The 14,853-nt window shown below is 38.2% G+C and overlaps 2 protein-coding genes across 5 annotated transcripts in view; one reads left to right on the top strand and one right to left on the bottom strand.

The window, feature by feature from the left end:
* Positions 1-7,077, bottom strand: part of LOC139967894 (uncharacterized) — a 35,434-nt gene extending 28,357 nt beyond the window's left edge. Inside the window, exons 1-6 of one of the 4 annotated variants that reach the window (XM_071972087.1) lie at positions 6,929-7,077; positions 4,303-4,534; positions 3,143-3,401; positions 2,132-2,328; positions 599-743; positions 116-337 (exon numbers count right to left, since the gene is read on the bottom strand). In XM_071972087.1, the coding sequence (XP_071828188.1) occupies positions 116-337; positions 599-743; positions 2,132-2,328; positions 3,143-3,401; positions 4,303-4,533 (1,054 nt within the window). In that variant the 5' untranslated portion in view covers position 4,534; positions 6,929-7,077. Of the gene's footprint in view, positions 1-115; positions 338-598; positions 744-2,131; positions 2,329-3,142; positions 3,402-4,302; positions 4,535-6,901 lie in introns of all 4 variants that reach the window. The other 3 variants (XM_071972089.1, XM_071972086.1, XM_071972088.1) reach the window with 3 other exon arrangements.
* Positions 7,078-10,425: 3,348 nt separating this feature from the next.
* LOC139967893 (clarin-2-like) lies at positions 10,426-14,853 on the top strand. Its single transcript, XM_071972084.1, has 3 exons — positions 10,426-11,280; positions 11,786-11,965; positions 13,398-14,853. Exons 1-3 carry the CDS (start codon positions 10,992-10,994, stop codon positions 13,706-13,708), a joined length of 780 nt encoding a protein of 259 aa, XP_071828185.1. The 5' UTR covers positions 10,426-10,991; the 3' UTR covers positions 13,709-14,853.

Here is a 14,853-nt window from a genome sequence, read left to right as displayed (position 1 = left end):
AAAAAAATAAAATAAAATAAAAGAAGCTCATCATCAATTTTCTGTTTCTGAGAAATACAAAGCAACAAACTAAACAGAAAAGGAAAACTTAAACAGAAGATTTGCAAGTTTTTACCTTTCACAAAGATGCTTCCGTTTTTATCCTCAGATAGTTTCAGAGCCTGACGACGGACCTTCTTGGTTCTGGGCATCGCCTCCAGCAGGTCGTAGATGTACTCGTTGTAAATCTCCGCAAACGAGACCCAGATGGAGAATTTGACAGGACCCTGTGCCTCAACATCGATCGAGGTATCGTCTGGGATCCTGGAACGGATGTCATTGATCAAACTCTGGGTAACTGAAATGGAACATTTGACAGATTTGTGACGGCAAAAAGGAGATAAAAGCACTGATTTTAACATAATAAAGAATTAATTCTTCTAAAACTCACATAATGCAATTACTAATCAAGAAAAAAGAAAAGACAGACACATGAATTTCCAAACAGTGTTGGAACTGTTAATGCTTTTAGCCTTTGAATAGTTGATTTATATTGGACAGTGGATTGATTTTGGTTTTCAAAATAAATTCAAACATGGTTTTCTTGATTCATTCTCACCATCGCAATCTTTGGTCGAATCGTGAGTTCCTTGAAGTGATGACGTTGAAGCATCTGACATTAACGAGTCTTCATAAACGGTTGAATTATTGGAGAGCCTTGAAGCTTCAATGTCGCTAGCTTCAAGACTGTCTGGCTCAATCTCCTGTCAAAAGGAAAAAGAGAAAGAAAATAAGAACTCATTACAGGAAAGTACTAAGTGCTGTACATGTATTTGTAGTACATGGAGTTGTAAAAGTCACTTTATTTTGAGAGAGATGAGTCGCTTAAGATAATTTAGTGACTCCAGACAAGTCAGTGACTCGAGTCAATGTAAATTCTCTTTGGGGAAATATGATCACAAATCTATTGGAGTCTTTTCACCATGCAGAACGATTGGATTGAGTCAAGCCATGACATGTCACAATACTGCTTGTACTAATAACACACCAATGTAACAAAAACAGACACAGGATGTAATTTGAAACTGTAAACATCTGATTAACCTCTGCATCCCTTCCATTCCCAATATGCCTATTGCCCGCAAAACAACAAGTACAGTACCGAGCCATCAAAAGCAATGGTCCCCTCCCTTTGACTTCAAATGAAATTTTCCCATAGATTTAGGGACAATGTTTGAGCAGGGATAAAAAACAAAGAATAAAAACACAGTAACAACTAATATATTGAGTGATATGGGCTGCGTGATTCTTTCCACTAGTATGACTACCAGTTGTCGCACCATACAACACAATATTTTTTTTTGTCATTAAACTGTTACCTATTAATTCACCATTTCATTTCTAAAGTACCCACTTTTTTGGAGAGAGGGGGGGGGGGGTTCCATTTGTAGTTAAGAATATTACTTGGGTCCAGACTTGTAGCATCTCCATGCTCCTGTAGAAGCATAGCGTACAGTAGTTGGGTACACTTGCACTCACCTCATGGATTTGTTCCTGTGCTTGGGGCATCTTGGTAGTCTAGTATAGACCCTGCACTGTAAAGTCTTCGAACTGAGTCCCAAACTTAGAGAGCCTTGTACTCACATTAAGGGGAGAGTTCTTATTGTGCTTGTACACATGCTTAGAAGCTCATACTGATACTCACTCTAAGGGGAAGTATACTTGTACTCCTGCTTAATGCTATGATACTCTTACTACTACAAGACTGTTCAGCACTTGTTACTTTGGCATGCTAAAATCATACACCAATGTCACAGTAGAGTGTTTCAATTCTCAAAGGTTGCTTCTTCATGTGCAACATTGCACCTATAGATCTACTATATGCATGCTATTAAATGAAACCAATGTGTGCTATCATCCAACACAGCAACAGACAAAAATTATATCTATAAGTTATGACAAAAAAATTATTTCAATTTTCACCCAAAATGGGTATCTTTTTCTCTCCTATATGAAACTTATCCTGCTTTGAAACTGATTGCTATCTTTGACATTTTCCACAGCTCCAAATCTTACAGAACAAGGAATCGGTAGTCAATGATACTGATGTATATTCTTTTAGCTCTAGCCCATAAAGGGGACCATACTTTACCTGTTGAGATGAGCTACTGGCCATAGACAAGACGGATGACTTGATCGCTGCCTCGGCTTGAACTTGGTTGTTCGTAAGTTTGACCACGTCGCAGAAGTACCGTGGTTTCAACTTCATGCTATCGTAGTGCCTGCCATCTATGCTGTTAAAGATCACGTCCAGTGTTCGGGGCAAGATGCCTCCATCTTGTGGCATACCTGATTGGAAGCAAAAACAATAAAAATTAAGCGGGATGAAGAGGAGTTCATTTTTAATTTAACTACCTAGAATGGTGCTTGTTTTAGAAGGATACTGGGTCTAGCTATAAACAGAACAAAGAAATAATGAGTGTAAAACTTATCGAAAGAAGTACTGTGGCAACACAACTTAAGAAAATTTCATATTAAAAGTTTGGTAGTCTTAAAGAAAAATATTGATGATAAAGTGAAGCAATAGACGACAGGACTGAGGTATTTGGATATATTTTTGGGGAGGTCCATAGATAATCCTATATGTAACTGAGCACTACAGCATTTACGCCAAATGGCCATTTAATGTATAACACGTCAAAAAAGATGAAAATACTGTTTAGGAAACTGATCACCAGATGAGTAGTGAGTCTTGTACTGGTATTCTAGCACAGTAATTGTATGTGTATGTACCTGCCCTCGTACAAGGGACCTCTAGAAAAGGTAGTTATTATAGATTCTACTGAATGACTACTGTACTAGCACTGTTAGTCTGTACTACATTAGTGTCTAGTGTATTGTACCCATATCATTTTGCACTCAAACTAACAAGTCTGCCAAACAATGTATGAACTTATTTTCCCAGACAAACCGATGGTTAACAGAATTTATGAGAATTTCAGGGATCTTCCAACACTCAATTTAATTGCTAGATTTATCATAGTTTCTCCTGCCTCTGACACGATTGACACACATCATTTACAGTATGTCACTACATATCTTTAGGTTGGTTAATCACGCAGTACCCGGTTTTAAAGCTTTAATGTCAACTGATTCAGTTTACCTTGAATGGTGTAAGTCTTGCCCGCATTGGTGACTCCATACGTAAAAACCAAACTGTTCTGTCCATCGATGACACTTTTTACAGACGACAACATGGTGTCGTCGAAGAAGTTCTTCTGACTCGTGTCCTGGCCGTAGATCCCGGTGAAGGTAAAGTTGTGGGTCATATCTTGACATCCACGCATGCTGCTCTTGAACGCGAAACTGTTCTTCGGTGCCCGCATTGTGAGTGTGGTATCTTTGGAGACGTGCATACAATCCTGAGTATTAAGAAGGCAACATAATTAGTCAATGTTACTTCATGTCGGCCTGGTCAATTTATTATTCTTAGATCTGTTTATATGCAGACACAGATCAAATCGACAAAGTAAAGCTGTATGTGTCACAGAAACATTATGTTAACATAGCTAAACCATTTCTAATATCATAATCATGGTGGAAAAGTTTAAATTTAGATATGAATCTTTTTGTTTCTTATACTGGCAGTGTAATTGCTATACATATCTGCAGAAGAGTATCTATGCAGCTCAACTACAGTTAAACACAGTACTAGGCATACCAATGTTCCAGCTCAATTCTAAGACCGGTAAATTGCACTAAAAAACTAAATGTTTCTAAAGTTCAACTTGATGCCCGCAAGGGTATGGTACTGTAGGGTTCACTGAATACTGTACCTGTATGTACTGAAAAGTGTAGACTACCATATAACTACACAGAAACCTGTTAGTGAATTCTATGGCACTGTACAATACAAACAGTACCTACAAACTTATCGCATTCAACTTTCCCTGGAAATTGTCTGATTCTAATTTATCGAAACATACCAGTATATCACTTTATCTCAGAGTCAGACATTAATCAAAGGCTAACTGGAGTTGACTTGTGTCATCAAAAATTTAGTCTTTTTCTTTTCTGATGTATTTATGGAGCCAGTCATTTTCTGACATTTCAAGTTAAAGTATTCAGTTATAACTGATTGCATTCAAATTTTAGCTTTTGCCAAGTTTCTTTTCTTCCTTTAAAACTCCATTAGTGAGACCTGTTTGCCAAGCCATACCACGCAATTGTCGGGTACATTGCAAATCTTTTCTTAGGAACCTGAGCTAGAAACGGACAATAGGATTATTTTCAGGCACACTCCTTAGTCCATATTATATGTACCTGTTCTTCTCCGGCTCTGACTTCTTGGTCTGTAAATGGCCTAATCCTGAGGAAGACTTTCATATGTTCTCTCTTGTGGTTAATGCTCTCACGAGTGAGCTTCATAGGAGTCTTGGAAGTGAAATCTTCCATCAAATTCTTCCTGATATCGGTAGAATACAGCACTGGCTCATCTTCACCCAGGTTGTCCTCTTCATCGGACAGGGACACTTTTGGCGGTAGGATGGACATTCTATATATAAAAGCAAACAGAATTTGAAGGTGATTTGAAAGTCAACATACAAGTGCTGATAATAATTTAGACAGATCAATGTGCTCACAAAAGTACTTTCCTGAGCAATCCAGACTAGAGAAACTAATTACAGTCAGTTCTGTCCTAAATCTTTCATTTTGCACAACTCAAGTGATCGACTATCTGCACTGCCAGATTAAACGTGTCATATCAAACACATAATGTACTCCATGTTACATTTAACCCAGGGATGTCCAAGTCCAGGCTCTGTGAGACATAGAAAATCATACGTTTACGTGGTTAGTTCACATAATATATTATAATAGTAATATCATATAGTATACTATAAAGTATATAGTATCCATATAGTAGTATCCTATAAAAACTTTATAGTATGGACTAAATGAAGAGAGCAGTAGCCTTGCCAGTAGGCCTTTACAGTAGTACTAGAAATTGCTTTCCAAGTTTCCGCATTTGGTTCGGGTACATTGCACAAATCTTTTCTTAGTAACCTGAGCTAGTAGCAGACAATAGGAGTGCATTCAGGCTCACTCCTCAGTGACGTAGTCATGGCCTATAAATGGCCTTATCCTAAGGATACAGTTTCTGATTTAATATTGGCTCATTTTTCATGCAGATTATTTGCATGTTATGACTCCCAAATATTTTTTGTTCTAGTCTGTAGCGTAAGGGGGTCTGCATCTTTTTCAAAAATGATATAATGTAAATTTTTCATTGGGAGATTTCTTTTCACTAGAAAATCCCAATATGTCCATGTGCATGAATATTCTTGACTGTACAGTACCTTACAGTTAGTGATATATAACAGCACAAAAATTTGAAATTTGAACTGTTTATTCGACTATCTCCGAACAAATTAATGTAGGCTACAGTAGCTGGATGAGTACAGGAAAGAATTGCCAAACCAATTGCTGTTCATGTTCAATGTCAATTGCTATTATTTCTGTGTTTGGCCAGAAAATTCAACTTGGTTTCTGATTGTTTACTGAATTTTGTAATGTTGGTGCTTGTAAAAGTAGTAAAATTAAAGAAAGAACAAACTTCCTGACGTTAGGTAAGCAACAAGAATAACAGGGTCGGAATAACACAAATCGTTGGTTGCAAATTTATTGCTGCGAATAGTTTAGAAACACTACGTTTTGAGACATGATTACCCAGGGGCCAGGAATATCAGAAAGTGCATACAAAAATGGCCTCACAATATCATGGTAGTTTAACAGTAAAAAAGGGCTTGCATTATTGATTACAGTTTTGTCTGACTGAATCACATTATATCACCTAGGGGACTAGGCCCTAGCCTAGATTCCCATTTTAGTCATTTTGTCAAATATGGACCATTGGTGTTTGGATTTGAAGTTCCATGCATTATAAGAAATAGAGTGTCAATTTCTTGATTTACATGTGACATTACATACTTGGTTTATTGTTTTAGACATTTGAATACCAGCAGGGAATAATTTATCATATTACAAAATTGTATGCAAACTGGGCAAATTGCTTTACTAACTGCAAAGATGTACATGTCAGTGTTTGTATGTAAACTGGAACCATGGTTTTTAGCCTAGCAAAGGAATGTTCAGAGCCAACAAAACTGCTATACAAAATTCAGGTACTTAACTTATCCCTGACCAGTACGGTACAGTACCACTACCATATTTTGCAATTGAAGTTTGTAGCCTGGAAAAACCTGACTTTTATAAAGCAGCGATTTGGTTTTCCTCTGGATGGAATTTGATGGAAGTTTCAGGAAATGGTAGAGGCCTAGGCACAAGTAACATATTTTTTGTTTGGTAGTACTGGTATTGTTGTAAAGATAAGTATATTTCTTCCTGTTCACTGAGATTTTGTCAAAATATGAAATTGATGCCCCATGATACGGTGGTTATTAATGTTTTACTGTGTCTGTGTGTTACAACTTACAGTACACTAGGCTACAGGCCTATTGTAGCCTAATGTAACTGTAGGCTAGTCCTACTTAGGCTAGGATCTAGCCTAGCAGATTTTGACAAGTACTGAAGAAGGCTGAAGATCCACAACTATATTTGGGCAAGGGCTACTGTAGCTTCACTAAGGCTTCAGTTCTCAAAATCTAACTGTAGACTAGTGTTGGTATATTACTGTTAATGGCTACTGGCTCGAAACGTTGGATCAGGGAGCTGCTACTCTAACAGCTCCCTGGTTGGATGTAGCCTACACTAGTAACATTATATATTGGGTATATCCTAGGCTCGGCTATGGTAGAACTCTATTCAGTACAGTATGCCTGTTAACATGACGTTAGGTGACTTCTAAGCCTACGTTTTACTCTCTTCAATCACCGCCGTTGAATATTGTGTTGATATTTACCTGAAAGCATTCAATGAGAACACTCACGTTATAATTAATAGAACATGCACACTTTTTGAAAGTAAAACATTCGTGTTTTCTTCTTCGCTTGTGAGTTTTCTTGGATCTTAACTCCTTTCCCGATTTGATTTTTGCGCGAATTGCGCAAGGCTGCAACTACGTAGTACAAACTAGCCAATCGTATTAGGGCAATTCGAGACGAAATATTAAACTTCCTACAAGTCGTTTGGTTTTGTTATGCATACAGTAAATAGCACTATTTAGGTGCCATTGCATATCTATGCCACCAAACAGGGAGAGCGTGGAAACCTGACTAGGCCAAGGTTTGAATTCAGTGAAGTCAAAAGCTAAATAACGGCATTGAGACACTATGAAAATGTTAACAATGTAAACGTACGTTTGAACGTTTATGAGCGGCTATTACAGTTTTTGAACTTTTGCTGTTAATGTTATCGTTTGGACTTTTCGATGCTAGAATTTTTGCGAAAAAGTGTGTATTTGGAGAGAGTTTAGCTTTCTATTCTCCCTCACTCGGCACCGCCGTTTGGTGATCAACAGGAAAGAAACAAGATATGACATGTGAAGACCCATTACTGTGATCAAGAGTGGTGTGTACGGAATGTTGTGGTGGGGGGGGGGGGGTCAGGCTTAAAGCGCTAACATTGGGGTTACAAGTTACAACATCAAACATCCTCAAGCAGATTACACTCAGTGATGCAAAGAGACTACCTGAGCTATGACGAAGAGAAAATTGTGATTGAAAGTATTTGAACTTTCATTTACTCACAAATCAAATCGATGAGTTGCAGCAGCATCGATACTACCGAAAATACTACCGCTTTATTCCTCAGTCTGTCCCTAGCCAGCATATCGAAAAATTGGCATATCGAAAAACCTTAAAGCGGTTTCGTCGTCAAGTTTATCAAGTATCTTGTTAGTAGCAACACGACACTGTGACAAGCATCGACATTGAGGTGTACAAGTTACTGAAATTTGGCAACAAAATGTGTATGTGGTGTCGTGGGGGGGGGGGGGCACTGGGGCACGTGCCCCCATTTTTTTCAAATAGCAATTGTGCCCTACTGGCAAATAAAATGTGCCCATTTGATGAAGAACTGTCTTTAGAATTTCTTAAGCCTTTGTTAATTTTATTAATTTATTTTAAATATTTGTTTAGTCTGTACATGCTATTTTAATATGGCATCCCATATCTTTTTGAAGCACTGTTACCAACAATAAACGATCTCAATAAATAGTATTGAGAGCATACTAACACATCATATATATTTAAGTGATATGGCCGGTGTGTATCGGTTTATAGCATAACGAGTGTTGGTTGTGGAATGAGAAAGTGCCCCTCTGATGTTGTGCTCCCCACTATTTGGAAGCTTTCTATTCCCCCCTCCCCCTGCGTGTAGCCTATTTGTGACACAGAAACCATACAACTAGCATGACCACAGACAGAATTACAGTATTTATGTACAAGACGACGTGTATATATAGTACGCAGCCCCATCTATTCTCTGAAAGGGTGAAGATTCAAAAATGAAACACGTAAAACAGTCATAGGCCACAAGCTCAGAAAGAAATACACATGAATCATATAGTTTGAGGGTAGTAATGAGAAAATATATATCCCCTGGGTACGTGACAGTGATCCCCCTCCCCCCCTACTGTTTCACCACATCTTCCCACCAAGATCAAGGACGGATCCAGAAGGGCGTGTCGCCTTTGGGTCGTTGATGCCGCAAGGATGTGCTTTAATTATAACTACATTTTCGTAGGTTGAAAGGGGACGGGGAGGGGGAGGTATCTATGTATACCCTCATACCGCGCATGGCATCGGCGTATACATTAATCTGGACCATAGAGATTGAACTAAAGGAAGAATGCTGACACAGTGTATCGCTGTGTGTTTACAGCAGTGAAGCCTTGGAAAAAGTGAGGGTGCTTTGCGTTGTACTGCAAAAAGCATTTCTACGTCTTCATACATACATTATGCATTCGACCTTGAAATTGAATTTGATTTTACACGTTTTTCTCGAAAGAGTAGGTGCCACCCAGTAATCTACTCACTCATAATCACTGCTTGGGGTAGGAATCGAACCTACCTGCTTTCAAGAGTAGCCGTGATAACATGGGCAGATACAGGGGGTGCGTTTCGATCAACCACACCCCCTGCCTTTACCCGGCACTTGTTTTATTCAACTTTTAATGTCTGGAATTTGAGATTTCCGGTTTCTCAGAGGCACGTGGCAAACATTTTGTTTGCATTATTTGAGTGCTATACAATCAGATAGTGTCATAGTTGTCCCTGCAAAAAGGCCGAAAAAAAGTATTACAAACGACTTGGTCAAGACTACGCGCAAACAAGCGCGTATGAATGACGTAAGTAATCTATAAGTAACTATTCTCAAGTTTGCAGTAAATGCCCGTTTGTGGCGTTCTTTTGTCTACGGAACGGTGATCTCTTGGAACTGACAAAGGGTAAAATAATATCTAAGTAGTACTTGCAATGGGAGCACGTCACATGACCGCCATTGTTGTTGGTACGTTTCGGAATGTGGAGTGATCCCTACAGGTCACATTAAATTCGATACTTTTAGGTTTTCTTGGAGTTTGGTAATTTTATATTCTGGTATTGGTTCTTTTGTACAGTGCTCTTGATCATGTTTTATTTCATGATAACAGCACTTTAATGTATGGCATTTATTTCATTATTTATTATTTATGGCGCATAGATACGCGCATGTAAAGGAGTCATCGAATGAGTACGTTTTCAACATTGTGAAGATGAATAGTTGATTACAATTTGACCGTCAAAGATGAAAAGGAGAGGCATGTACTGCCTTCATGGGCCTACATTATAGTGGCTTATACTAATCAACATCAAGACCCAAGTACGTTACCTGTATGAGAATGCTATGATGTGTACTGTACGTGTTATAACGTATTATGTAAATTTGCAGACATATGAAAGTCATTATTTCCACTAATGATTACAATCCACCGTGTAGGACTGATGTAGAATGACGTGCGCGCTGTATTCACATACCATTAGGCTCTGAGTGGTACCCGGCAGCAGAATTGTACTTATTGCCTTATTGTTGGCTATACGTTTTATCAAATCAATTAATTCTCCGGCTTTACAACTTTTTCGCTATCATCAAAATATTTCACTTTCCATTTCAAGAGAATTCTGATGTTATCAACCCCCCCCCACCCCTCCCTCCACACACGTACACACCCTCCCTTACCGTGAGCTTCATTTGGTAAGAGTGTGCCACTGTCCTGGTCTATGTCTCACGAACTAAATATTGCACGACTACGATGACGAAAGTTCAAGGTTTATTGTCACCCGAAAAATAATTCTTAGCAGGGTCAAAACCCAACCCATCTTTCACACTACTTTCCGATATGTCTTAAGTTCAAAATACCTCAAGCGATTCCTACTATAATATCCATTGTTCACTCAAGAAAATATGCAATTATATTGTTCCTTTCAAAAAACTTGTTTAGAGTGTGTCTGAGCTTCCTTTGTGCTCATAGTTCGTAGCAACACATATGAAGAGTTCTATACACAGAAGGTACATACATAAAGTCTTACCACCAGCACTGAACACCACCCACGTAAATCCTCGGTTTATATAGGCTACATTTTAATCGATAGGTACTTTCATTGGAGAGGTTTTTTCCTCAACCAAGCATCGAAGACTGTGGATTGTGTTGATACATAAAATCAACTTGAGTTTCAAAGAGCCAGTTACCTTGTCGGTTATCCCAGATGTTCTAGAGGGGAACTTCTAGCGGTATTTGATCGTGTACTAAAGCCTAAAGGAAATATGTCGAGACGCTGAAAATTGCTGAACAGGTGTTAAAACTTCTATTCGGTAAAAAATCAAACTCAGTTCTCTCTCGATCCTTTGGGTAAATTTTTTTAAATTACCGTTAATGGGTTGTTAGCCTACTGTGTTTATTGTGTCAGTTCAACTAGAGTAAAGGAATCAATAACAGTGGGCGCTTTAGTCTCTCGACTACACAGTTGAATTTTCCTCCATAACTTACTAGTTCTTCGTCAGGTTAGATCGTCATGTTTTTCAAACGTAGAACCACCTTCTCTTTCTTGACCGCCGTGATAGCATTAGTTAGTTTTATATTATTGGCATGGGCGATTTGGTCACCGTATTGGGTCAATGCGAACCTTCTTAAGGACGATGGCAAATATAATACCACGTTACCTCTTCGACAATTCTACGGGACGAACCCCATCGACGATACCGACCCGGGAGCCTTCTCTGGAGTCGCCTATTACGGTCTGTTTCGTGGATGTAAGAGATTCAACTATGGCTTTGGTGGACGAGATTGGGTGTGTTTCTCAAGTAAGTACATTGGTTACGTTTTTTTCATTGATTCGAGGTTCCCATCAAAGTTTGAGTAATCTAATATAGTAGTACCCCTCTCCTCTCTAGTATTCTCTTGTATTAAGTGTGGGGTGGTGGTGGGGGGGGGGTGGGGACTGTACCAAGATTTCCCAAAGTTTGTCCTTTGTGAAGATAGAAGAATAATAAAGCTCCAGCGGCAGTGGTGTAGATACTAAGCTATCAAAAAGTGGGGCAGGAAAGAAATGTGTATCTTGAAGCTACGGTGAACCAGATGGGTTATAAGACAATTTCAAAAGTTTATGTCAACATTTCTTCAGCTCAATCTCAAAACTTTGCTCTTATCCTCATTGTTTTCACCATTTTTTCTCAAACATTCCACAGTTTTTCTTGAAATTTCAACTCGCAATACCGTTCTAAGTTTCTGCTTCTTTTCTGTCTCAACTTTTCGTGTTTTTCAAACTTATTTTTTTCTTGATTTCACTTCTTCTTCTTTAATTATTAGTTTATAAAGAACACTCGGGAATATATTCAACTAGTGTCGTCATCGTGGTGATTGTGTTCATCTTCATTGCTCTCCTCTTCTCGCTGATTGCGACGGTGTTCGGTCTGGTCAATACACTCGCGGTACCAATCGAGACGATGTACGGCCCGGTTGGTCTATACTTGTGGAATGGAATTGCAGGTAAGTTTACTTACACAGAGACCGCAAACTAATTATTTGAATTTTGGTTTGCTAACTTGAGACATTTTTACCGAACCGATGGCAACATGACTGGCCCGTAGCCAATGGGGGGCGGGATGGGCGGAGGGGGCGACCGCCCTCCCACCCATAGCATATTTTCTTTATGATATCTTTAGTAGTTTCAAAATAGACAGTGCTTAGATGCAACTTACACGGCATGGGAAGTGCCATTTCGAGCGATCTGGGAGGCATTTTCGGCCAATTTTTTTTTTACGTTTCGCGCCAACTCATAGTGGCGCTATGCTTACAGAGTTTGTCTACAGGCTTCGCCCTTCACTGGCAAATTCCTCGCTACGCGCCTGGAACATTAGTCAGAAATAAAACTCAGAATTATTCGCCAAATGAAAGTAAAATAAACGAGTACAATTAATCTCGGCATTCGATTCTGAAAAAAATCCCAATCACCTTCCAGACACTTCAACTAATTAAACAAAAATGGCCAAGTCGAATATTAATCAAACTTTTCACTTTTCTTTATTTGAAATGAAACTGTGAAAAGGTATAGTTTACTATAAGTTATTACGACCAGTGAACGATAATATTTTGTGATTTTTAATAACGAAGTTTGAAGACAAGGGACAATTATTATTGGACTTTTGACAGGGATTGTCATCAATCGCTGATATTGTCTTTGAGTTGATTTATGGCGTAATCGCTTATATTCTGTGACTACTGTTTTATTGAATGCTTAACGACGTTGTAAGTAACACTATAAGTTTTATCGGTCGGTAATCCGGGCATATTGTTTGACTGAGGTCACATCCCAGCGTAGGAATGCATATGCATGTAATAGAAAACAAATATGCTTATACTGGCCTTCACTAGCAAGAAAGTTTCTGTGAATATATAACGAAGTGTATGGACGAATGCACTGCTATAAAGACTGTTCTGCTTGGACACCTGTAGACAATGCCATTATATCTTGAGGAACGATTGTTTGCATATAGCCTGCAGCTGTATTATACCGTTAACTAAACATACATACACACACCCACACACATATGCACATATACACATACATGCACCCATACACACAATTTGCTACACAAGTGCGCGACCTTCATCACATCATTTTCATATGACATATGTACGTGACTTCAAGCCGACCAACAGAATACCGTTAGACTACACAAATCTCTTCAGACGAAATTTTATCTCCATAGCATACTAGCTTAGATAAACATGTTTTTCTAGTATCCGGTATATACCATTACTGCACTGTTTTTGTATGTCTATGTATATGCGAAATATATTAACCTGATCTGAACTGATTACCCCCTCCCCCCATCCCCCATCCCCAACTGTAGCATAATGATAAGAAACAGCTTTTTAATTGCTTTTCCATCCGTATTTTTTAAATTAATATTTCCAGTTATTGCAAGCGGTTTGGCTGCCATTCTCTACGTGCTACTCTATGCTGTTAAGATGAAGGATGAAGTACTCCATGAAGACGATCGGAACCAACCTAACAACTTCTTAACAGACTTCACGTATCTCGGAAATGCGTACTTCTTACTCCTGGCTGCGTGCGCACTGTTTGCAATCAACTTCATTTTCGTGGCGCTTGCCCAGTACTCTCACAACCCGGATGCCTTTAAATCGAAGAAGAATAAGAAGAGGAGTGACCCAAACTACAATAGCGGGACGATGAGGAGTGACGTAGGATCCGGTCTGATCTACTAGATGTGATCACGTGATCATTTAATCGAGACCATTTAATGGGTAGATGACGTAGAAACCCTCTCTAATTTACTAGATGTGATCACATGACTATTTAAGCGAGCCGACATGGAATGATGTTGGATCTGGACAAATCTACATGATATTAGCAAATGATTACCTTAGTAGAGATAATTTCATGAGAAGTGACGAAGGATCGGCAGTAATTTTCTAGATTTGATAACGTGATTAAATAAACTAGTCAATAAGGAGTGGTGTAGCATCCGCTCTGAGTACTATACATGATCAATAATCATTATTTTCACGATATATTTTAGTTGATTGATTGCATGATTATTTGATTGAGTGAGTGAGTGGGATTTCACACTATTGCTATACCTGAAATCTCGTTATCACTCAAGTTTGGGCATTTTGCTAAAATATTTAGATTTAATATTTCACATAGTTCGTGAAGACCAAACGCAGAATGCCTTGGCTAATTTTCTAGGTGAAATATTTCATTAAGTGTCTTCTTTGCTCGATCGACCAATTCATTGATTGACTGATTGACTTCCTGCAGTTTACCAGCCAGAGAGGGAATATTTGTCATTCAATCTCGATATAGTCAAACAGTGAATTGGAATTGAATTAAATTCATCCGAATTACTTAAAAACATTAAATACTTTAATATATTGTGTTAGGATTTACAGTCATTTTAAATATCACATTTGTATTTTCACTTTATCATTTTCTTTTTTTTTCAATTCGATATATATAGTACTACGCCTTGCTTTTGCTTCCAAATTAGTTTACTTGTACTTGCCTATTAGATATTGATTTATTCATCTATTTGAAATTAACTTGATTTTTTCTTCTTCATAAGAGACAACTATTTTTTAACTCAACTGCATGCACAAAGCGTAAATAGGTAAAATACACATTTTAATAATGCCATAATAATGACAGTACTATAAACAATGGGAATGACTGAGGTTTTAAAAGTAGTCTGTCAAGTAAATTTTTCATTCTAATTGATTGCGATGTAGTCTATAGCTTTGCGGAATGCATTTTGTAGTTTTACACCTGTTTTATAACTTAAATTTATGATAAAGATTGTATAGAGACATTGGAGAAAACGGTAGCTCAAATAAATTGTAAAGGAAATGTA

The sequence above is a fragment of the Apostichopus japonicus genome, chromosome 5 (assembly GCF_037975245.1).
Source record: "Apostichopus japonicus isolate 1M-3 chromosome 5, ASM3797524v1, whole genome shotgun sequence".
Classification (NCBI taxonomy): Eukaryota; Metazoa; Echinodermata; class Holothuroidea; order Aspidochirotida; family Stichopodidae; genus Apostichopus; species Apostichopus japonicus.
The sequence above is the reverse complement of the archived record's forward strand: the minus strand, read 5'-3'. Positions and strand labels throughout refer to the sequence as shown.